Source organism: Botrytis byssoidea (genome assembly GCF_014898295.1).
Source record: "Botrytis byssoidea strain MUCL 94 chromosome Unknown BBYS_044, whole genome shotgun sequence".
Taxonomy (NCBI): domain Eukaryota; kingdom Fungi; phylum Ascomycota; class Leotiomycetes; order Helotiales; family Sclerotiniaceae; genus Botrytis; species Botrytis byssoidea.
Genome location: NW_024065885.1, coordinates 90,255 through 116,494, shown reverse-complemented (window position 1 = coordinate 116,494; position 26,240 = coordinate 90,255). Strand labels below are relative to the sequence as shown.

The 26,240-nt window shown below is 32.3% G+C and overlaps 5 protein-coding genes across 5 annotated transcripts; 2 read left to right on the top strand and 3 right to left on the bottom strand.

Moving 5' to 3' along the window:
- Positions 1-8,532: 8,532 nt before the first annotated feature.
- EAE97_011922 (uncharacterized protein) lies at positions 8,533-9,780 on the bottom strand (the record flags this gene model as incomplete). Its single annotated transcript, XM_038882436.1, has 1 exon — positions 8,533-9,780. One exon carries the CDS (start codon positions 9,778-9,780, stop codon positions 8,533-8,535), a length of 1,248 nt encoding a protein of 415 aa, XP_038726736.1.
- Positions 9,781-13,088: 3,308 nt separating this feature from the next.
- EAE97_011921 (uncharacterized protein) lies at positions 13,089-13,628 on the top strand (the record flags this gene model as incomplete). Its single annotated transcript, XM_038882435.1, has 1 exon — positions 13,089-13,628. The coding sequence occupies one exon, from the start codon at positions 13,089-13,091 to the stop codon at positions 13,626-13,628; it is 540 nt and encodes a 179-aa protein (XP_038726735.1).
- Positions 13,629-14,618: 990 nt separating this feature from the next.
- On the top strand, positions 14,619-16,243 carry EAE97_011920 (uncharacterized protein; the record flags this gene model as incomplete). Its single annotated transcript, XM_038882434.1, has 2 exons — positions 14,619-14,958; positions 15,087-16,243. The coding sequence occupies 2 exons, from the start codon at positions 14,619-14,621 to the stop codon at positions 16,241-16,243; spliced, it is 1,497 nt and encodes a 498-aa protein (XP_038726734.1).
- Positions 16,244-20,873: 4,630 nt separating this feature from the next.
- EAE97_011919 (uncharacterized protein) lies at positions 20,874-22,443 on the bottom strand (the record flags this gene model as incomplete). The annotated part of the gene is made up of 3 exons (XM_038882433.1): positions 20,874-21,813; positions 21,949-22,259; positions 22,324-22,443. 3 exons carry the CDS (start codon positions 22,441-22,443, stop codon positions 20,874-20,876), a joined length of 1,371 nt encoding a protein of 456 aa, XP_038726733.1.
- A 945-nt stretch (positions 22,444-23,388) lies between these two features.
- EAE97_011918 (uncharacterized protein) lies at positions 23,389-24,982 on the bottom strand (the record flags this gene model as incomplete). Its single annotated transcript, XM_038882432.1, has 3 exons — positions 23,389-24,605; positions 24,711-24,767; positions 24,841-24,982. 3 exons carry the CDS (start codon positions 24,980-24,982, stop codon positions 23,389-23,391), a joined length of 1,416 nt encoding a protein of 471 aa, XP_038726732.1.
- Between the last annotated feature and the right edge of the window lie 1,258 nt (positions 24,983-26,240).

Sequence of the window (26,240 nt, the reverse complement as noted above, 5' to 3'; positions counted from 1 at the left end):
TTAGGGTTTTTTTAAAGTATAAAACCTTATATATACTACTACTTTTAAGATTATTAATATATTTCCATTTTCTAAATATATTTCCAAATTTTGTTTTTTTTAAGATATATTTATAATATATATAATAATATTACTAGTTTTAGTAATAATATATTATAAAATTATTATATTATTCTTTTAATTAATAATGATTTTATTAATATTAATAGTTTATTAAATATTAAGAATTAATATAAATTACTATAACTTTTAATCTATATAAATATTAATAATTTTATTTAAAAAATTTATTTTATAAGGTTTTTTTTTAAAAAAAATAACATTTTGAGTAATAATAATCTATTTAAACTTAGGAATCCAAATATAATAAATTACTAAATCTAATATATATTCTATAAAATATTTAATATTTGTTTTAAAATTAGTTTTGTATATCTTTTTATTTATATTTAATTCTTATTTTTTATTTAATAAATATATTTTATATTTATATTAATAAATATTATTTCAATTTAAATATAAATTAATAATTAAATAATTTATAATTAAAAAAATAGATAATTGAAGATATTTATAAAATCAAATATTCAATATTTTATTTAATAATTTAAATAATCAAGTTTTAAAGGAATTAATATTATATAAATAAGTTATAGTTTATACTATTTCTATTTATAATAAATTTAATAATTATCTTTTATTCTATTCATTCTAATTTATTATTTGATTTATATATATTAGATAATAATAATTCTAATTTTATATTTTTTATATTTATTTAATTTTATAATATAATATTTTTTATAATATTAATAATTAAGATATTATTATTTTATTTAATATAAATTATTAAAAAATTATATTTTTAGAATATTTAAATAAAAAAGTATTATATAATCTAGAAAACCTTAAAATATATCTTTTGATATAATAAAAAACTAAAGATTTTTCTATTATATATATCTTTAATTATCAAAAGCTAGAATGCTTTAATATATATATATAGAAAATCAAATAAATCTTATTATATTTTATAAAAAAAACAAAATAATTGATATTCACTAGAAACTTATAATATTATTTGCTTTATATAAATATAAATATAATTTATATATTCGATTTTAATAATTCCTTTTATTTTCATATTTCTTATTATAAAAATGAAATATTCAAAAGCTTTTTTTCCTAAATATTCTAATTTTTTATATTATAGTTCTATAAAGTTCTTTTATAGTTTAAATAAATCCTTTAATTTATAAAATAGTTTTTTAATCTTTATATTAAAAATAAAATATATTAGAATATATAAATTAATAAATATAAAATTCAAAAAAAATAAATAAAAGAAAAGAGATTTGTATTTTAAGAATAAAAGATTATCTTTATAAATATATTAAATAATAATATAATTATTTTTAAAATTATTTTTTATAAAATTAAATCTATTTCTAAAAATTATATTTCTATTTTTATAAATTTTATTTTCAAAATAATATTAATATGAAATCCAGGAATATAAATAATATTAAATAGAATTAAATTACTTTTTGAATTTTAAGGTTTTTATAAAATATTTTTAATTATTTAAATATTTGTTTAACAATTTGAAATCTTATGATTTTGGTTTTAATATAATTAGAAAATAATAAAGATAAATATTTATTTCTATTAAAAAAGTTAATATTATTAATTAGATATATAATATTATTATTATTAAATATAATATTATTAGAAAATAAATAAAGTAATCCTGAAAATATATTATATATTTTATAACTAAATTAATCTTGAATAATATAGATTATTATTTTTAATTTTAGATCTTTAGAATTAAATAATTAAAAAATTCCATTTTTTGAATTGATTTATTCCTTTTGTTTTCAAATTTTTTAAAGATTTATTTATTAATTATTCTTAATTCTTTTTTATATATTATTATATTCTTTTTTATTAATAAAAATAAGTTTCTAAAATTATATTTTTTAATAAATATAAACTTTTATTAATTAATATATTTTAAATAATATTTAGAATTAATTCTTTTATTTTTCTAATTAGATTCTGATTTATAAGAATAATAATATTAATTATTATTTTTCCTAAAATAATTCTTTTTTAAATTATTCTTTTATCTTTTTTATGAATTATATGGAATTGATTTTAATTAAAAAATTATTGTAGAAAAGATATTTTTTCTTTTTAATACTAATAAATCTTAATAAATTAAATTATCAAATATATTCCCAAATTACTTTAAAAATAATTGGAAATTTCAAATTAATTATTAATTTTGATTTAAATAAATATAATACTAGTTTATATAAAAAATATTTATATATTTATAATTTATAGAAAATTAATAATTACTAAATTATTTTTGATTTCAATATAATATGATTTTATATTTATATAAACTTTAATTTATTTATTATATTATTTAATAAAATCAATTCGATTTAAAATCATTTATTAAAAAATATTTCAATATTCTTAAATAATAATAGATTTTATTATAATAATTATTAATATAAACTTATTCTAAAGCTTTTGAATAATTATTTTAAATAATAATACTTTAAAGTCTTTATATTTAATAATAATTTTTATAAAATAGAATATATTTATTATTTTATTAATCCATTTATAAATATTCTAATATAATTTATATATAATATTATATTTATTTCTTTTACTATAATATTCTTCTTATAAAACTGAATATTTTATTAATATATCTTAAAAAATATATAATATAAATTTAATCAATTTTATAATTAATATTTTTAAAAATATAAAAGATATTAGAATATTTTTTTATAAATCCTTTTTATAATAATTCTAATAAATAACAAGATTACTAATATATTTTATATTATTATTTAAATTGTATTTTCTTATAAGATTTATAATTTTAATAAATTTAAATAAATCCTCAATAAACTAATTTTTCTTATAGATCGAAATTATTTAATAAAATTTTTTATTATTTTCTAAGAATTCTCTAGAATTGATTAAAATAAGCAAAGTAATCTTATTATTAAATAATTTAATATTCTTTTAAATTTTTTTTGATATATAAAGATATTATAGATATAGAAATCATTTTGATTAATATTTTTAAATAATTAGGTAAATAATTTTTAAGAAATTGAATTTAAATATAACAAATTTTATAAAATTAAATATAAAGATATATAAATAATTCTAAATAAGCTAAAAGATATATATAAATATATATATATATATAACTTAAATATTAATTAAGCTTATAATTATTATAAAGAGATAACTATATTAATTAATTATTCTAATTATATAATAAGTATATATAATAATAATAAATTAGATTGATTTATAATATAATTATAAGGATTATATTTATTTTATATATTTTAATTAAATAATGAAATTATTTAATTAGATATTAGGGTTCATATATGAAATGAATAGAAAACTATATAGTGATTATAGAAATAAGCATTTCATAGAAGTGCTATGCTCAATCACGTGTTGTTGCACAAGACGGTGAATTCCGTAACAATTATAAATAACATTCTTTTATAATATAATAATAAAAAATATCTACATTTAATAGTATATTTCTTATCAAAATATAATATTACTAAATATAATTATAAAATCTATAACAAAAAACTCCTAATTATTATAAAATTATTAAAAAAATGGAAATTAGAATTATATAGAATTTAAAAGTTATTTGAAATTATTATTAATTATAAAAATCTCGAATACTTTATATTAATAAAAATATTAAATCAATAATAAACTAAATAAACTAAATTCTTATTTGGATTTAATTTTTATATTATATATTAATCTAATTATAAAGCCATTTACCCCAATATTTTGAATTACAAAATAAAAGATTATTTAGTATATACTAATTCTAATAACAATTGAATCAAAAACTACTTATAGATAATCTTTTTAAAAAGAGTATTCAATATCATTGTATTTAAAGATATTATTTAATAAGCAAATAATGATTTAAATCTAATTATAGTTTTAATAGATATAATTATTTCTAATATTAATAAATCAATTAACAATCTTATTAATAAAGTATATGAATTATCTAAACTGATTATCACTATATATATAATACTTAGAAATCCTTTTATTTATTATTAGTTATTAGAAATCCAAAAAGATTTTTGAATAATTTTATAAGATTATAAATTAATAAATAATAAAATCTTTTATTATAATTGCTTTTTTATTTCTTTTTCTATTAAATTTTATATATAAATTATATACCAAATATATTCAATTAAATCAACTAGATATTCTAATTATATTAAAACTATTAATCTTGTTTTTTATATATATTAATAATTTAATATATTAAAAAAGATTGAGATATTTATATAAATTTATCAATTCTATTTTCAAATAAAAGTTTTTTGTTTCATTATACCCAGATTCCTTGAATTATTGTTAATACTATTTTACCTTTAATTCAATATTTTTATTAATTATATTACATTATTGTTAATTAATAAATATTATAAAAAAAAATATTAATATATTATTATAATTGTTTATTATTTAACCAAAATATAATATTTTATACTAATTATAAAACTATTTATAAAAAAGCTCACAAATCAATTTATTAAAAAAATCTATTATTTATATAGCACATCTAATAATATTATATTTAATAAAAGTTTACAATTTATTTCTAAATTTTGGAAATATTTATTTGAATATTTATTAATTATTTTGAAATAATTTTTCTTATTTTATCCCAAATCTAATAATTAAATAAAAAGAGTCAATATTATAATTAAATAATATCTTTATACCTTTATAAACTTTTATTAGAATAATTAGTTTAATTAGCTTTTATTTATAAAATTTATATTAAATAATATTATATTAGAAATTATTAATATATCCCCATTTTTCATTAATTATAATTTCTATTTATATTTTGATATTAAACCATTTATATTTATTCTACCAAATCTATTATATTAAAAAAAATAAGAGTTTCTTAAAGCTAATAAGATTGTAGATTGATTTAATCTTATTTTAACTAAATTAAAAATATTTATAATTTAATTAATTTAGAAATATAAAGATTATATTAACAAAATCTATATCAATACTTTTTTATATAAAAAAAATAATAAAATATAGATAAATATAAAGAATATAAAAATTAATTATTTAATAAAAAAAATAATAATAAATAGAATAGCTTCTATAAAGTTTTTAAGATTTATAAATATACCTATTTATCTCAATTTTTAATTAATTTCAAGATTTTTTTAGTATTCTATAATTTATTATTCCAACCATTTTATTATTTATTAGAATTACTAAACCAAAATATTATTAATATTACTAAATTATATAGAAATTAAAACTGAATTTTTAAAAGAAATAATAAAATATATAAAGAAATTAAATAATAAAAATTCCAAAAAATCCTTGATTATTATAATAAAAACGGATTTTATTATTAAATCAAATAAAAACATTATTTAGTATTTTGATAATTTATTAAAGATTTTTACAACCAGAAAAATATAATTATTGTCTTTTATCTAATAAATCTAAATAAATCAAATTTATTGATTTAAATAGATTTTAAAAGATCTATTACTTCTAATTCTATTAATCCTTTATCAATATTTATATTAGATATATCAAATATATCCCTAAAATAAAATCAAAATAAATCTAAAAAACTTTATTAATTAATTATTGTTTTTAAAAAGATTTATTTTAATTCAATAATAGAAATTAAAATATTTTGATTATAATTATAAACTGATTATTTTAAGTAAGGAATACTATCATAATATTAATTATATATTCTATAATTGCCTTTATACCTTAGATATAGACTATTAGTATACCCTATTTCTTATAAGTAGGGCCTCACTTTTTCATAGCTCTTCTACCTTTATAATACAATATAAGTCTTTACCCGTATCCTGACATTAAACTCACTCTACAATAATTTCAATATTTAATAATAAATGTATTTAATAAGATATAAAGCTATAAATTGTTTAAGAATATAATAAGATATAATAAATTAAAAAAGAATATTTAAAACTTTTTTATTTAAATCTTATAGGAATTTTGATCTATTAATCTTATTTCGATTATATAACCCTCTCCTTTTTTTCTATTATTAATTTATTTATTATTATTATATTAAAAAGCTTTATAGTTTTTTTAGATATTAGATTTATAATATATAAATTTTCTTAAAGCTTTAAATCTCTTTTAATAGAAGATTCTTTTGATTTACAAATTCTTTTAATTTCCTTTTTAGTATTTCTTGCAAGTTGATAATCTACCTTCTTTTGTACTATTCTTTTTTTAATTTCAATTATCTTTTTTTTCTTTTTAGTTTTCTTATTAGCCTTTTCCTATATCTTAGTTTCCTTTTCCTACTCTATAACAAGCTTCTTCTTTAATTAAATAATTCTAGCTTTTTTAATCTAAAAGGAGAAATATAAAAAAGTATTACTAGCCTTCTTTTTTATAAGATTTAAATACTTGAAATAAATCCTTTTATTTTTATTTTATTTTTAAAACCTTTTCTAAACCTTTTACTCTATACAATTGAATATCAGCTTTAGTTGTATTAGTAAAGGCAATCTTAAAAAGCTTCAAAATAATCTTAGAGTTCTGATTTCATTGAAATTCTAATTTAAGTTGATATAGAGCTTTTGATATATATAATATCTTAATTTTATTTTCTATAAGCTATATTGATATAAATAATATAAAAGCTTTTTTTAGCTTTATACTAAATATAATAATTTTTTTGTTAAATAAATAAATGCTCATTTTTTCAAAGGATTATAATATATTATGAAATTATAGATTGAGTTCAAATCATTTTAAAAATAATCCAAAAATTGTATTTCAATATATTAATTAAACCCTTGTTTTTATATATTCAATTATTGAATTTTATATCATAATTTATTGAAAGAAAAAGGAAATAGTTTATATCAAATAATTATAATTGATATATAGAATAAAGAGATAGAATCAATAATATGATTTTCAATTTGTTATATTTTGATATAAATTCTATATTGATATAATTATAATAATTACTTATAATTAATAATTGGTATTCTTTACTTGCTTTTAGATATATATAATATTAAAAAACTTTTATAAATCAATTAAGCCCAAAAGTATTAAATAATTACTTATTACTTGAGATTCCAAAATAAGTTTAATCTTTTATACCCATTTTATTAATCTATATATCTTATAGATTACTTGATTTCTTTTTATAGATTAAAATAAATAGAAAAACTATATTATTAAAAATTATATATACTAAAAGAATAATAAACTTTCTTGATTCATTTTGCTTAATTTTAATAACTCTACCTCTTTTATATATACTAACATTCATTATCCTTTTTATAACTCTTCTAAAATTAATCAGAAATTCTTTCTCATTCCAATTATATATATTTTTTAATATAATATTATATTTTATAATTGCTTTTACTAACTAAATAAATAAAAAAAAGGATTTAACAAAAGCTTTTTTAAATAATATAAATTAATAATAATATAAAATAGTATTAACAAAATTATAAAAGTATTCAAATATATTTATATTATTAGTTTTAATATATAAATTATTAATATAATAAAAATATCAATTTTGAATATAATTTTTATATTATTTAATAAAATTGACTATTTAGTTTTTTTTTATATAATATCCTCTTATTTCTTTTATTAAATTTCTAATTATAATATTTGTAGGAGATATAAATCTTTGTATTAATTTATTAATCTGATTTAATAAAACCTTTTTCTATTCTAATAAAAGATATTGATATATATTGATATAATCTATCTTATAGAAAATGGTTTTGTCTCTATATCATTTTGAGAATGTAATATAATCGATTTTATATAAATAAGTTATTTGAATATATTTAGGATATTCTTAGTTTTTAATATAATTTAGTACAAGCTTTATATAGCTTTTTGAAGATATATTATCGCGATATTTAGATAATAATATTAATATTTTTGAAAACTAAAAAAGCGTACACGATACAGGGACGTGTACGATGTAGGGATATCGGTTAATGGCGGGGCATAGGTCTGGAATTCATCACATTATCAAAAACGATGTAGGGGGTTTTAAATATTAAATATTGATGAAATTACCCAGATATATACCTAGATAGGTAATAGTAACTATGATACACAGAGTAGCTATCTATTGTCTACATACAATCATATTTTTTAAGTAAAATAGTTGCATGTTCAAATCCTATCAATATCTGTTTGGTCCAAAACTACCCCGCGGCACAGAATCACTGATACATTTTGGTGGTGACGACGAATCAAAACCACGGTATTTGATGATACAGTGATGACTAATCATGACCGTGATTGTGGAAGAGATCATGGCGTTTGCACCTCATGTCCTCTCCGTTGAACGGTCAAAATACACAAAATATTCCAAATAACCATTCAGTCCACGTATAATAGTGTCTCTCAGTTCTCAGTCACTGGAGAATGGAAGAATGATGGATAGCGTTGATCCTCTATCTTGCTTCGAAATCCACCGTCATTTTCGAATGCCGAAGACAAGAATAACGAATCTGGTTGCTGCTGATATCCGAATTCAAATCTACCTCGTTGAAAGTATCTTTGCCATTTCTCGTCTAATGTACCGGATCCCAGATCAACCCATCTAGTAATGTAAATTGCCATTCCCGGTCCTTTCATGGCCAGGGGTTTCAAGGTCAATTGGCATTGTGTAGAGCAACGACGGCACTTCGATAAGTTCAAAGTCATCTCTGGAGAGTCCAAATCGAACCGAAGACTCTGTGGATCTGCATCATCTTCGTTACGCGAGAGACCGTAGGACCTTGTACAAACCATCCCGTTCACATAGCATACCACAGTGTGAGCACATTGTTCCATAGCCAAACCGAATGGCATTCGACTAACCGTGGGTTTGATCCAAACCATCTGAGTACGATGAATGAAGGATCCCCGGAGAATCCGACAATCTGTTTGGGATTCTTTGATCCACCCCTGCCAATAACCCTTAGCTATACGCTCTCCAGAAAGTGCAACCAAAAATTTCTCACAATCTGGGTTGTGGAGCGAATGCTTCATAGCCATGTTGAAAATCCTTGGACTGAAATCTTCATCTAACAACCCCTTGTAGTGCCAGTCAAAACGAGTGTCTAATCGGCACTTCAGAGCTTTGGGCCTCTTTTGAGATTCTCCACATACGTTTCTTCCATCTCGATAAAGTTTCAATGCAATGTCCTTGTTATGGAGTTTATTGCAAGAATGACAGACACTTTGATGGGGCAGGTCTTTTGCAATGAGCCATAGGAGAACATATGTTTCATAACGGTCCGTCGACAATGCCTTGAAAGGGTCATTTCCTACCGCCGCGAGAAATCCTTTACAGGTGAGTGCTAGCGACGTAGCTGACGATGGGGGTAAATGTCCTAGTATGATACCAAATATTTCCTTGGGTAGACCTCCTAAATGAATTGTCTGAGAAACAGTCGATGATGTGAGAGCTAATAAGGTAGATCCGGGCATGAACTTCCGAATAAATGTTGAGCTAGGTATACGAGGTAGTTTAAAAATCTGTGATTGGATAGATACTCGTCCCACCAGAAGAACTGGGTCTGAAATGGATAATTTTTTTGGATTGGACAATTCACCTTGTTCGTCACGCTGATAGCGATCCAGAAATCCATCTTCGAGGGGGTCCATTGTGTGTTGGATTTTTATGAAGATGCTTAATCTGGTGTGATATGGCTCAATATATATATATATATCCCACAGCCGTATCCCACATTTGCTAAAACCCACTAACATGAACAAGTGCCAAGCTAGTCAGAGCTAGGTACTTGAGCACTTCGTCATGATCTTCCAGTGAAAAAACTTACCTAATTCCAATTACCTCGGCCAGAAAATAACCAGTTTTGTTGTATATCTGATTGAACAGGAAGGAATGCGGTGCAGCTACTCCCCATCTCTCTTTCTTATCTTCGGAAGGGCCTCAGTTCATCCAAGTTAGCAGTACTCTTAACTTCCACTAGCTGATTCGGATCAAGACTAGATGCCCCCATCCAAGAAAGTAAGAAGTACTATACCCGAAGCTACTGGTAGCCAAGGACACTACCGCAAGGAACAGCTCTATTTCAAGAACTCTAAAAGATTGAATTTTCTGTTTTGATAAAATTGTTCCGGTAGATTCAACTCATTCCGTAATTGGCAAGTTCGATTCGTCTTCCATCCAGCTCAGTAAGCTCAACCTGAGTTCAATCTCCACGTATTGGTTTCAGCTATATCACTCTCGTTCGTAACAGTCTGGTGAGTAAAGAAACACTTCCACGCTGCTAGCTAGAAACAGGTACTGGTTAGCTTTGAGCAACCAATCGAGGGACAGTTGAGACAATTTTATCAAAACCTAAATGCTCTTGGTAGCTAGATTATATAACATATTCGTACAGACAACATAGATTTTCAGACATACAACCCCGTTTTGCAACAGCACATTACGAATATGGCATCGCAAACTAAGGTCCAGTATGAAGAAGTATGAAATTAATAGGATAATAATATCAAAATCATCACTCCCTTCGTAGAATTGACATATCTTAATTCGTTTTCAATATCGAGTAAAGTGAAGATATTGATATGAACTTATGTACCCCGCGAAGTTCCCTCATTTGCAGGGTGGGAACAAATCATTTACACGGCATTCCCCGTACAAAATTTGAATTACTTCATCTCATGCAGGCTCGTTATACAAACTTCGAATGTGACGGATTGTTACTTCTATACACACCCAAATGGATTCATGTCCCATCTTTTCACACGCACCTTTTTCATGATTAACAAATGATGGAGTTATTTCGCAGCGACTATATCAACAGCACAAAGTAAAGACGATAGCTCTTGAACCACTATCAATGCTTGAGCGGCAGGACAATCAGATTAATCCAATGCCCTCTTTCACTGAAGTCATCGTGCTAACCAAGCTTCGAGCCTAAATTCTGGCTGTAATTGCGAAACCCTCTGTTTACCTATAAACCCCCTAGGTTGTGGTCTTCAACTTTGACTGTTGTTGTCCCGAGTTAAGTTGATCCCAGGTGGCTCGTCATATAATTCTGTATTCAAGGTTAGGTATCCACGAGATATAATCCAAGTGGTTTCATTCTAGTGCGGTCACTATAGGATTAAGACTTGAGTACCTAATGGCTTGGCATCTGCATTGAGCTCAGTGGTAGTCGCTACCATATTTGAACCGGTTGGGATTTCATTTTCCATCTACGACTGCAGTTGCAGATCATTAGTTCTCAGGAATACAAAGGACGAGTAGTATATTTTCAATGCCTCACCCGAAGCAGTCTATCCGTTTCGTACCACCCAGTTTGTTAATCCTTGACCTGTTAAGTCGATTGTTGCATGTCGACCATTCGAGCGAGATACCAAATTACCTGAACTTGTATCAATTTATAGATCATCTTTGGACTTTGTGAATTGCATAAAAAGAACAGCACAGGGGGTTGCATGATTATTTCAAGTGCGATGATGGAGGTTCTGATTAGACTTGGTATTATGTGCATACAATATGGACTTTAACCATCTCTTGAACTTGCCAGAGCCCGGGGAAATATGCTACCAAGCTAGTGCATTCTAATCGCCCCATTTCCCCGCCCCCGTCAAATATTGATGAAACGACTTACTCTAACGCTCAATCCTGTTGCACATCTGCAAATAATGTCTTCTTGCTTGATCCTTAGTTTCATCCAGAGTTAACGGGATGGATTTTCATGTACTGAATGATGCTTCCTACTTGTAGAATCACCCACTGATTGTTTCAATGCTTCATTTGTGTGTTAGTTGTATGTTTTCATATGCCTCTCCAATTCATAGCGATCATAAGGAACATTTGGACAGTCTTATTCATAAAACAATCTGTTATCTCATCTGCTAGATTCTTATCTTTTTCACCTGACGAGCAATCATGTTTCCCCTAAGAATACAATCTGACATCCCTAGCCGAGCTAGATCACTTACTAGGCGAGCTAGATCATTTACTAGGTAGGCCAGCTGAACTCCTATGGTATTTTTCGTTAATTTCCCGATACAAAGCAAGAATAAGATGTGAATATTAGAAACACAAGTTCTAGTTTTCAAGTCCCAATCAAGTCATTCCAAATAAAAAGCTTTGTACACATTTTCAAATCTAATTTCAACCCCTTTTTATCAACATGTCTCATTTTGAAGAGTGATAAAATCGCTTTTACATGTGGCCAAGAAGATAAAAGAGAGAGCGAATTGAAGGGAAAACTGATGTCATTGTAAAGAAAGATGTGTTCCGTGAATAAGCGTAATGATAGTTTATATTCTTAGTTCGCATCAGGATGGTACAAGTAGATAAATAGATATCCAAAACGAATTTCTGGGGAAAACTTAAAACGAACATAGAAGTCACGTACTCGAGCAACGATTCGAAGGGTGTCTTCTATATGAATTCATATTTTGACTGTCACCTTCATCCCTTCATTACTATTTCATCGTCAAACTTTTCAATCTCGGTATACGGCTATCATCCGTTACACTAATAATAATTCAAGATGTATGAATGCACCGTTTCCATGTGACGTAAAGACATTAAACTAAAAGCTTAATCGAGGTGAAAGACTCGAGAAGCAGTCTAATGTTACCTATTACTAAATAAAGAGATTTAGTAGTAATAGTCAGCCATCAGATAACACTTGTCACTCGAGGTCAAATACCTACTTAGTATGCCCTAGCTTTAATTCGCTTCATATAAAAACTCCTGAGTATCACAGCAATTTTCTTCTCCTTCTAAAAGCACAAATTTTTTCCCCAGTCAATCAACAATCCAGATTCATTACTTGTTATCATCCAAAATATCAGATATTCAAATACTCGCAGCATACTATCATCTGACGAAAAATTACTTTCGGACTTTACTATTACAAACAGCCAATATATCTTCACCCGCCAGCAATAATTATAGTCAACCGCTTGTCAACATGTCGATGGCTTTGCAAAACGTCGCCTCAACCGAGCAGCATTCGGATGTCCTCAATGAGGCAATTCAATCACCAACACCGCCATCATACGAAGAAGAAATGTATTTGCCAAATTACGAGGAAGCTCTAAGTGACCAAGTTCCCGGATTTCCAGCCTCGAGTCTCATACTCGAGCGAGACATCAAGTTCATGTGTTCGTACGCAGATGCTCTAGTTGAGCAAAGAATCCAATTAGGACAAGACGTCTTGGCTTTGGATATAGGAATAGAGCAGACATTGATTCACGCATGTGCTATCTACCCAGTCACGCTTGAATTGTTCCAAGGCTACATCCACCAACATAGGGTTTACTTAATTTTGGCAGGCTACCAATGGGCGAGGGTATTGCGAGGGAATGAAGATATTGAGTGGGGTGTTGAGAGGGAAGAGGTGACAGATGACGAGATAGCTTTCGACGCGGATGACGAGACGGATGACGAGACCGATTACGAGACAGATAATGACAAAGAACCATCGCAAATGATGGGAAGCAGGATTGAAGGTTAACAATTAAATCGATTTGCTTTATCGTCAATTTATTGTTACAAATTGAAGTAAGTATCAATCTACCCATGTTGTTGGTGTCATTTCTAATCAATCAACGAAGTTATGTGTATAGATAGCTTAAGGGCTCCTATCCTTTTGGAAAGAACTTGCAAGCGAGCGAAATCTTATCACACATCATGCAACTTAGAAGGAATACAATGTTATAGTTTTTTGGGGAAGGACGAGGAGTATATGATTCAAATTGTTTAATTTGCAAGCGAGCGAAATTGTATTCCACATCATGCAGTTTATAAGGAATACAATGTTATAGTTATTTGTGGGGGAAGACGAGGAGTACATGATTCGAATTATTTGAGCGATTTAAAGATTGGGAAACTCTGGAGTACGATGGAAGAATGAATTATTTTGGGTAGCGAATTTTGGAGGGAAGAACGGGAAGTGATGAGGCATATTGAGCATTGCACTCTCGACTCGAATTATAATTAGAGCTTTGGATGAGATAAGCAGGGAGGGGATTAGATGTGGCGATACTTGGACATCTATGACAAGCCATACAAAGTGTAGAGAACAGCTGGATATATTACTTTTGTTGTGTAGCGAGACTTGAGGGTATATACAGTTCAATATAATACAACTCTACATTACATATCAAACATTTCCATAAACCCCTTCGCTAAATATTCCGCATTGACCAACGAACAAAATTATTACTCATGAAGGGCGTGTCAATGTCAATTAATCATCATCCCCACGAACTCCACCACGCATATTGTCGGCCCTACAAACACTCCACAAATAAAGCTATCTATGCGGAAAAATACTCCATTCTAGTCATGCCTGCCGTCATCGGAACCCTACACGCTTCACTATCAGTTGATCATGCATGGAAATATATAGATAAGGTCAATCCTCAAAAATCAAATGTAGTCTTCAATACCTTTCAATCCATTTAACTCTATGAGATTGTAGAAATTCATTTGGGTCCCCGAGATGACGTCACACACCTCTCACCATCACAATGAATCTTCTTCAGCGATACAAACAAATATACCAGTAGAACTTCAATTGTTCGATAACCCGCACCAAAACCATAAAACTTCATATCCGCCCACAAATTCCAATGTTGAAGACCTAGAATCAGCAAACGCGACGGATATAGATGCAGATGCCGGAAGAGTAGGAGAGGGAATTAGTAGTACAAGCGACACCGAAGTAGAACTCCAAGCGGAGGATCCGGAAAGAGTTTATCAACAACTCAAACCTGTAGATGGGGGACCAGCAGCTTGGAGATTGTTGATCGCGGCATTTGTATTCGAGGCGATATTATGGGGTTTGTTTTTCTTCTCCTTTTCTCCTTTATCCGAATGTTACACCGATTCTCGCTATACTCTTCACTCGTCCTACTATCACGTTTACATCAAGTCGTAACCGAGAAATAACTAACATACACCACCCAAGGTTTTCCCATCTCTTTCGGAGTCTTCCAGGACTACTACTTCACACTCCCCCAATTCGCCACCTCCAAATCCCAAATCGCCCTCATCGGAACCATCTCCCAAGGTCTTTGTTACCTCGGCGCCCCTCTCTCCGCCTCCCTCACCAAACGATTTCCCAAACACCAAACCCATCAAATCTGGTTCGGGCTCCCAATATGCATCCTGGGACTCGTAGCCGGTTCCTTTTGCGACTCGGTACAGGGATTAATCTGGACCCAGGGCGTAATGTACGGTTGCGGATTCCTCACCCTCACATATCCTATCGTAAGCATGATAAACGAATGGTGGATTGCGAGGAAGGGGATGGCGTTTGGACTCATCAGTGCGGCGAGTGGAGTGAGTGGAGCCGGAATGCCGTTTATCATTCAATTTCTGCTCGAGAAATATGGATATAAGACTGCGTTGAGGATTATCTCAGTTGGGATTACAATCTTGACGGTTCCTTTGCTGCCGCTTTTGAAAGGGAGATTGCCACCTAGTGAACGCAGTAGATTGGCACGCACAAATTGGGGGTTTCTGAAAAATAAACTCTTCTACATTTATGGATCCGCAACTTTAATTTACGGTATGGGATTCTTCTACCCAGGGGTTTATCTTCCTTCTTTCGCTACAAATATCGGATTGAGTGGTACGCAAGGTGCTGCAATCTTGGCAGTCATGAGTGTAGCGCAAGTCGCAGGTCAATTCGCTTGCGGCTATCTATCTGATAAGAATTTCTCCGTCAATGCTCTTGCGGTGGGTTGTACAATCATGGCGACGATTTCCTCATTGCTACTTTGGGGCTTTGCAAAATCGATGGGTTTGCTCATTGCGTATGGAGTCGTGTATGGGTTTTTTGGATACGGATTTAGTACGATGAGAGTAGCGATGGGGAAGTTGATTTGTAGTGATCCTGGGAGTGTGGTGAGTATCTATTCGATTTTCATTTGTTTGCAGGGAGTAGGAAATGTATTGGTTGGTCCGATTAGTGGGACGTTGTTGGGGGAGAAGGTGGTGCTTGGGGGATATGGAGTTGAGAGGTATAGGGATATGGTTATTTACACAGGTTGTTGTATGGCGGGGTGTGCGGGAGTTATTGGGGGGTGGTGGTTGAGACCTAGGGGGTTGGTGAGTGGGTAGGATGGGATGAGGAGAATGGAGAAGACAGGAAGAGCTGACATGCAAAGCTTCTGCGGTATATAGCTTCTATGTATATAGCTGAGCTTCGAGAATTGAAATTAGCCATACATCCAACTGATTATCTCTTCAAACTTCTACTAATCACCACCTCCTCCAAACAGAAAAGCTAAAATGAAAAGCTCACCATACAAGTCCTGCAAAACTCCTTCCACCCATTTTCCTCATCACCGTTTCTTCTCCAAGTTCCAATCCGTATATTCCTCTACTCCTCACCCCCTCCCTTAACCCTCCCTTAAAAAGCAAGTTCTCATACAAAAATAGTTCCCGATGAATGAAGATTGAATCTAAGAGAACGGACGCCCGGTGAGTGATAGATTGATGATGATGCTCCCCGGTGAGTAACGGGATCAAGCATTTTGCTACCGGTGAGTAATGGGGCTGATGTTGTTGCTCTCCGGTGAGTAAGGAGATCAATGATGTTACCACCGGTGAGTATTGGTTTTAATGACATTGCTCTCCGGTGAGCGATAGAATCGAAGACATTACTACCGGTGAATGATAAGGTCAGTGATGTATCTCCCCGGTGAGTAACAGAGTCAAGGATATAACTACCGGTGAGGCACTCACATCTCGGCCTTTGAAACTCCAAGCATGAGTGTCTTAAGGGGAAAAGGTCTCATCAATAAGAAAAATACGTGCAAATCATTTGTCGGAAATTATTTTTTTCGACAAAAGTCATTGTGCGTGGAGAATCTAGAAATGAGATGTCTATGGGTATACGGGAGGGAGCGATGGAAGTAGAGTTGAGGAAGAGGAGGAAAAGAAGACAGAGAGAAAGAAAGCAATACGGGGAGCATAGAGCCTATAAAGCCTATAGACTCAAAGAGTCTTTAGGTCTTATAAGGGGTATCTAAGGAAGAAAGCAATACGGGGAGCATAGAGCCTATAAAGCCTATAGACTCAAAGAGTCTTTAGGTCTTATAAGGGGTATCTAAGGAAGAAAGCAATACGGGGAGCATAGAGCCTATAGCGCCTATAGATTCAAAGAGTCTATAGGTTCTATAAGGGGTATCTTAGAGTATATAGGGAGAGGTATACTGGGCTATACAGGGTACGCGGGCAGAAAATACAGGGCATATAAGATGTACAGGGTGCATACAGGGTATACAGGGTATACAGGAAGAAATACAGGGCATAGAACACGTATAGAGTATACATAGTATACAGAATACATAGGATATACAGGGTACACAGAACCTGTATACGCCTATAGAGCCAATAGGTTCCATAGGGGTATATAGGGAAACGAAGAAATGAAACGAATACGAATATACGAACCTACGAATACACGACTAGATGAAGAAACGGAAACATAAAGATACGAAGATACGAATACACGATGATACGAAGAAGAAACGAAAACGCAAAACTACGAAGCTACGAAAAGAAAAATTGAAGATAAAGTATACGACAACGAATCGAAAGAAAGCACGCCTGAAATAGAGAATGAGAACTAAATCGAGTATAGTATACAAGTCTAAGAGGAGTTAGAATTACTAATCAAGAATATAAGAGTAGATTCGAATAGGGGCATATGCTATACCTACCGCCACTAAGCAAACATTACACGAAAATCGAGAATCGAAGATCGAAACCGAAAGGATATCTCGACTAAGATATTACAACTACGACCAACGAATCGATACGAACCCTACGATATATCGGCTTTAACTTTAAAGGTTAAGTAAGTCCGCATATATACTTATTTCGATAAGAACATACGACTATCTACGCCCACTATCTATTTCTACGTGTTTAGATAGTAAGAACTATAAACCTATAAAATTATAAGAGAAAGACTATCGATCTTAAAACCGCTTTCTAGCGCCTATGTTATATTCTATATTACTACGAGTATACAATATATATTCTAACGAGTATATAGGATATAATATAGACGTATCTACTACTTGAGATAATAATCCCGACGAGACTATCTAATAAAAGATAAGATATCGAAAGATTATATCTCAAGACTAAGATAAAAAGAGCGGGACGAAACGAATCGAATCGATGACTCGACTTAAAGATCGATATGTCTCGAAAAAGATCTAAAAGCGATAGACGCTTAAAAAATAAGCGAAGCGACATAAGAAAATAAGAAGTCGACTTTTTATAATTCTTAACGATCGAATAAGAATACTATTACGAAAGTATTATAGAAGAAAAGCCGACAAGACGAAAATAAGAAGAATATCGCAATCAACGAAGCTAATAGAAGATTAATCGAAAGACTATCTATCTATCTATAACTCACCAACTATAACCTATAATCTATAAGCTACGAATCTTATAGGCACTTACACTCGACTCTGCGAATACCGAATCCCAAGCTAACGAAATACGACAAATTCACGAAAACGAAAAACAAAGCCTGTAAGCTCAAACGAAACCTGTCTATAAAGTTATAGACAAGCGACAAGCGACAACCTACTCAGTACTAAACTCCCTAATTCGAAGCAGACGATCGCGACTATTTAGGTACCTAGGATATTCTTAATGAGACTACGACTACGACTAAGTTTTCTTATCGAGTATCGAGTATCGAGTACTGAGTACAGAGTACTGAACGTCTTATACTAACCACCCGACACCAAACACCAGATATCAAGGCCTAAGACGAAAACTCAAGACTCAAAAACCATCGCCCTAGAACCATCAAGCATCTACTCTATCTAGGCGTATATATCTATAACCCTACTCCACCTCAAAAGAAGATACAAATCAAAGACTCCAACTCACGCAATCCAACTCACAATTCAAATCTGAAGAATACACGAAAACCTCGACCACCACCAGAGTCTCTATAACAACCAGTACCTCAATTGCTAGCACCCAGCTATAGGAAACAATAGCACTACTACACTATTACACTAACATACTCACACACTGATACGCTAATAGCACTACTATACTAATACGTCAAGCTCGAGAAGAAGAAAAACGGAATAGAAGAAGAAGAAAATCTAATCAACCCGACCCGATCGGTCGTCTTAGGATCGAATCGAAATATCAACAAAACATGAATATCCCGGAAATTCCAAAACCGCCCCATCCTCATTCATCCTCAATTAAAGTGCCAACCCCGGGGCCCTGGAAGAAAGATTTACAGACCTAGGTACAGACTCAAAAACTTACGGACCTACGGATCTATAGACCTACAGATCAACGGAAAGAGCTGCGACGGCCTTCTCAATATATTCGAGAGAAAGTATCTTGAAAGGGGGGATAGGATAGTGTTGGTATCAACTTGGTTGATATAAGTGTAAGTACTTATTAGTTCTATGTGGTTGTATTCGTTCTTGATCATTATTATCTATGGGAAGCTAGTACTTAATATAGGGTAGCGCTAGCGCGACGCTAGCTAATACAGTGCCCTCTTTGATCACATGATCGATATCCCGACAGATAGAATAGATAGGAATAGATAGGAATAGATGTTTGCGCTAGCGAGAATGAGAGAAACAAAGAATTAGAAAGATGGAGAGACAGAGAGACAGAGAGACAGAGAGACAGAGAGACAGAGAGACAGAGAGACAGAGAGACAGAGAGACAGAGAGACAGAGAACCAGAGAACCAGAGAGACAGAGAAGCAGAGAATGAGGGAGCCATAGAATGAGGGAGCCATAGAATTCAAGAACCAGATAATCAAAAGCAGAGAACCATAAAACTCCAAATCTATATAAACATCAGAAAATCATAGAACTATAGAATTACAAAAGAAAACCAAACCAAGGTCTGATAAATCGAATTCCAGATATATAATTTAAATTTATTTCGATATCTCCAGATTATAGAATATATTCGGATTGATTTTTTTTTCCCTTTCGATATTACCAGTAGACCTACCTGATATATTAGAAATATTAGCCTAACCTTATCTTGTATTGTATTTGCCGAATAAATACAATAGTGAAACTGAATTGAATATCCATCCATATATAAGATCTAATATATAGCTGAACTTGAACTGAACACTTGGAATATTGAAGCTAGTAATAAAGTTATTGAGTTTAATAATCTTAAAGTGACAAATGCATCAACCTTTCTCATATAGTGATCTACAGCAGTCTCTGAGGTGCTGTGGAACGAATATATTTGAGAAAAGCGATAACTCCTTTATTTTGAGCTCAACTTCGCATGTCCCAATATCACTTCAAATACATTAGCTTCAATATTTCAAATATCGTTATCATTTTATCATTATTAGAGATTTCATCAAATAAAAATAAAATCGATCCGAACGCGCCCTTAGGCAAAGACCAAGACAAGAAACAAATCTCAATTCCTAAAAAAGGAATATCACACACAAACTTCAACATTGAGGGAAAAGAAAAGAACCACCAAGATTTCAAGATCAAGATATTCGGAGACTGTTCAAAGACCATTCATTCATTCAGCGACCAAGAATGCGCAACTAAGCTCACCCCTTCAAAAACCAACCTAAAATTCCATTCCCCATTGGTATCTACCCATCATAACTCATTCCTAAATATACACCCAGAAACTCCTCTAATAATATACATGCACATCCCATGAACCCTCTAACAAACAACCCATCAAATCTAATCTATAGAACCACAATTGCAAAAACCAACGCAACCAACAATCCCAAAACCTCCTTCCCACAACCCATTCCTATACTTCTACTCCTCTCCGCTCCACTCCCCTTTGTCGCGCTCGCCGATGCACTCGCACTAGTCATGCTTGTACTAGCACTAGTAGGTGTCGCCGTCGCGCTATATGGCTGTGCTACTGTGGCTGTGGCTACCACATTCGCTCCTTGCGTTGCATATACCGGTTTTCGCTCGTCAGTCACTCCATTTCCGCCGTCGAAAAATTCTCCGCTTCCATCATATGGTGTATTTTCTGATTTAGCACTAACCCATTCGGCATGTGTGTAATCATCTACACCTTTTCCGCCTGCGCCTATCAATTGAAGATTCGGGACGGGGACTGGTGCCCATTTTGCGGGATCGTTGTTTAAGAATCCGGGGTATGATAGAGAGTTATTGAGAATTGTCATATTGAGGTTTATATTGGTATAATTTGTTTTCGAAGCGCAGAGGTCAAAGACATTGGCGCCAACATCGTAGCGACCCAAATTCGGAAGACCCCAGTTGTTTTGTAAGGTGGAAAGGATACTGTAATGCGAGTAAATGGTTGTATCAACAGTTCCTCTCTTGTCTGCTGGAACAGCACCACCTAAAAGTACGGAATATATCCGATTTGGTTTGGAATAGGTTTCTGATTCGTCGTAAGTGAGAAGGATGAGAGTATTATTCATAAATGCTTCATTTTGAAGAAGAGGAGTGAGAAATGATCGCGTCCAATTAGCTCCATATACTAGAGAAGTATTATGTCCGTCATTCAACATGTCGGGGGATATGTGTGCATATTGTGGTAAAGAGGATGGATTGCTTTTGACGGTCGTGGAAAAATCGTCCAAGGAGAGGAGATTTTGAAGTCGTGTACCGTTTGTGTTTATACTATCGTAACTCACAAAAGGACTATTCAATCGAATTAATTAGCATTGGTTTTTGTGATCGTTTCCCTGAAAAGAATGACGCTTCGCTGGCTCTCCGAGGGCCACTGCCGTGGAGGCAGACTATCCAATTGAAAAGCAATTCGGGGTATGAACTCACTTATGTTTCCTCACATAATCCCATCCTTTCCCATCCTGTGCAGTACTTCCCTCTCCCATATATCCCGGTCCTGGCATTCCCTCAAAATACCCCTTCCAAGTAATTCCCGCATCTTCAAAAAGATCCACCACCGTCGTCACATTATGCGGTATGCGTACAAATTCATCATGATTGAGACCGAAAAAGTCGCCGCCAACTGATGCGATATAGTTTGGTTGAGAGGGATGAGTGAGTCCGTAGTAATTTTCAAGGAGAATGCCTTGTGCGGTGAGATTGAGGATATCCGCATTGGCTTCGACTTTTGAGTCGTCCTAAAATGAAGTTAGGGGGTTGAGGCATATAAAGGGGAAATGAAAGAAGAGGGTAAGAACGCACTTGATTTTCGAGCCAGATAGTAAAGAATCGATCGAAAGCTGCTCCTGGTACATAAGCAGCTTCACATGCTGATCGCATACATGTAATTGCGCCTACGAGAAGCAGAAATGATGAACGCATTTTGAATACCGTAAGATGTGTGAGGGTTTTGATAATTCTCGAATGCGATGAACAGATAACAGAGAAAAAGAAGGATCAGGAGAGAAAGAAAGTATAAAAATAAAAGCACGACGAAAAAAGGAGAATGAAAGTAAAAATATAAGATGACAATTAACCTTTACGTTACCTCACCTACCCTTTTATTTAATCAAACATAGTCGTTTCATCGCATCTGTCCAAGCAGCGCCGTCCGCACCGCACACACGGATGCAATTGATCTTGATGTTACATTATCACATTTGCTTATCGACTTTTTTGATAGGTGCCATGTATTCTAGAATGGCTGGGGCTGTAGATCTAAAGGCTGAGAGGCACAGGGATGCATAAGCTATTATTAGTTTCTCACTTCACACTTTGTAGTCTTTTTGTTGAATCTTACCTCATCCTCCTTTTTCACTATAATTCAATTGGCCATATACTTGAAGAACTAACATTGGATTTGGGAGAGTACATGGAGGGTGTAACTCTAAGTGGATATTGGGGGTTTAGTCACATCTAAGCCCTTGATAACATAACAGTTGGATGCTTAGTAATTGAGATTGAAAAGGAATCTATCTCCATGTCTAGTATTGAGGGGAATGATAATGATGACTATGTGTACAGATGATGGATGATGGTCGATGTTTGTGTTATATGGTTGTGTTTATGTATAGGTTTCTGGCGAATAAGGAGTTTACAGAATTGAAGTAGCAAGATAGGAATCAAGACGAATTTACAAAACAATTATTGAACAAGTGACAAAATTTCGAATTGAAAGGTATCTATGTATGCATGCGTGGTATAAAACGTAAAATCCCTAACACCGGTGACCCCCTCATCATATAGTTATCTCTATCTCTCTCTCCCCCCCTCTCCTCTATCAATCTAACCATCTCCCCCTCCTCTTTCCCCTTTCCCCTTTCCTAACTAAGTCATCCTACACCACCCTCTCCCCCTCTCAACCTGCCACTCACACAAACCAACCTCCAGAACCATCCCCACAAACCCTGCTATACATATCCCCCCACTATCACTCACACTCGTGGCCCCCAAACTGAATTCTCTATCTGCCTCTCCTACCTTCTCCATAATCTCTGCAAACGTATTGACATACACCGCTCCACCGAGAAGTCCCTCCCAGAAAATCAGCACAAAGATGATATACACACTTGGGATCCAGAACCATAACGCCTGCGAGATGAGGAGGAAAAGATTTGCAATCTGGAGGAATGACGGGATATAGAGATTGTGGATTCGGTAAAAAGGTGTAGAGGAGCGTGAAATGAAAACGCCGAGTTGATAAATGAATCCATATGTGGGATAGAAGGAGCGGTAGTGAGAAAAAGGATTTCCCGAGGAAGGAGTAGGGTAGAGCAGAGTAGGAGAGACGCCTTGGTTGATGGTATATTCGGCTATGTAAACGAGGAGGAGAGGAAGCATGTAGGGAAAGAAAAGAGAGGAGGCGCGGTGGAGATTATAGAGGAAAGTCGATTTCGGTTCATGATGAGATAATCCCGGAGAAGAGGGACGGGGAGAGTGTGAGGAGTAGGCTTCTGATGCGATGGCCGGACCAGGTGCAAGTAGAGAAGCCGCTGCTGAATCAGGTGGTAGATCATCGATATCTGAACTCGTGAGAGGTTGATTAAGAGAATCTTCTCCAGGGAGTGTGTTGTAATCTTTCCTTAGAGATGCTCTTCTCAAGGGTCCTTGAGGTAGTATAACGAAGAAGGAGAGAAGCATTATACAAGGCAAGAAAGCAGAAGCCAGAAGACTGATCTTAACAGACAGTCCAATGATAGTTGTCAAAAGGACGTATAATCCAGCTCCTGCTAAACCTGCCCCTCCTGTTCCACTCCCCCATGCTGCCAGACTGAAATGTCCATAGTAATGCGTGAGACCTAGGAAACTTAATTCTCCGCTACCACTACTGAGACTCGCAAGTATTACACCGAATAGTTTTGTCGATACAGATTTGTCGTCAGGAGTTAATGCAATCAGGAGCATACCCCCCGAGGATAAGGAGCAGAAGACAATGATGCGTATCCAGTAAGGAATTTTATGAATGAAGTATGGAGCGACGAGTTTAGTGACGAAAGAAGGTAGAACATCTGCAAGTAAAACGACAGATTTCGGGATATCAGGACCTGTTATATGATGGGTTAGTGACTAAAATACTGTGCGATCCCAAACATCCAGGTATACAGTTCGATTGCGCATCAAGTCAAAAAGGGGAAGCAACTCAAACTTACCAACCAAATCCAAGGCCGCCGACAAAATAATCACATACAAAACATTATTGATCAGACCTGTAGAACCATCAGCCCAAGAATCGCTGTGCGACTCAGTCTGCCGTGCGCAAATGCAAGCCTGATTACCTACCAAACAACCAAAAAGCCATCAGAACCGACGTATCTGCGCCGTGAAAAATAGCCGCAAATCTCGCTCGATACATGGCCCATGAAGATCCTGGGGAGCCGGGGAGTGGAAGCGATAGACGGGTAGATGAAGAAGATCTGTTCATTGCCGTTGAATGATAATCATATCATGTCATGTCGAGTAAAATTGAGAAATGAAATGTTGAAATTGTGCATAGGACGAGCAAAGCAAAATGTGTATATGATGTCTCACATTGAATGTCTTTGAATTTTGGTTGACGGTTGATAAGGTAGCGATAAGGTATCTATCTACGAAGTGTCGTATCTCTCCCTAGTAGTTTTCTCAAGCACAAGGAAGCTTGGAAGCTTGGAACCTTGGAAAGCTGTGATCATGGTCTCAATTTTTAATGGGAATGGGTGGACAAGTGAGCAAGGGTCAGCGTGGCATGTTCAGGTACCGGTACATGATCGGGATTTCCACATTTTCCGTCCGGATTGTATTTGGTGAGGCAGTCGAGGCAGTCTCGTAGGAAGTAAGAAGTCCAGATTGATGAGTGGGTGAGTACTAGGTAGGTACTGTAGTCTCGTAGTAAGAAGTCCAGATTGATGAGATGAGATGAGATGAGATGAGATGAGATGATAATGATAATGGTATTTATTTCTATTCACCATTTTCTTTCCTCTCTCTATGTACACCTCTTAACCCCGAAAACGGAGGTCAAGTTTCTACCTCGTAAATGATATCATGTCATATCACGACAATGAAGATTCACTTTCTTCACCCTCAAAGAACACACACACAACATAGAACGTGGCTGGAAACAAGACATTCACTCAACCCTTGGCGAACATATTGAGTATTCAGGAACCAAGTTGTAATCTTGGTCTCCTGATTAGCGAGTAGTGAATGTAAAATAGTAGGTATTCGCTGCTCGGGTAAGGAAAGTGAGAAGAAAGGGGGATTGTTGGGATGGGATGTTTTTTCTTTTTTGAGGGGCATGAATGGTGTTTTGTGTTTGTCTAGATAGGTAGGTACTAGGTATGTATATGAAGTGTGTGTATGAAGTATGAAGTATGAAGTATGAAGTATGAAGTATGAAGTATGAAGTATGAAGTATGTATGTAGGTTTATATGTATGCAGTGTTGTTTGCTGATATGTGTTTCAGACTTATTACATGTAAGATTACATAATGGTGAGGGGAGAGTATTGATGACGCGCTTTATTGGAAGGGAAGAATGAGCGGGTACTTGGCTTGCATATTGGAGCAGATTTAGGTTTATTAGGTTTTGGTTGGCACGATCGGTTGGAGATTGATTTGATAGTCATATTAGTTGATAGATACATAGTCGTAGTCGTTTTCCCGTATCTAGCCATTTACTATTGAGTACATTTGACAGATTGA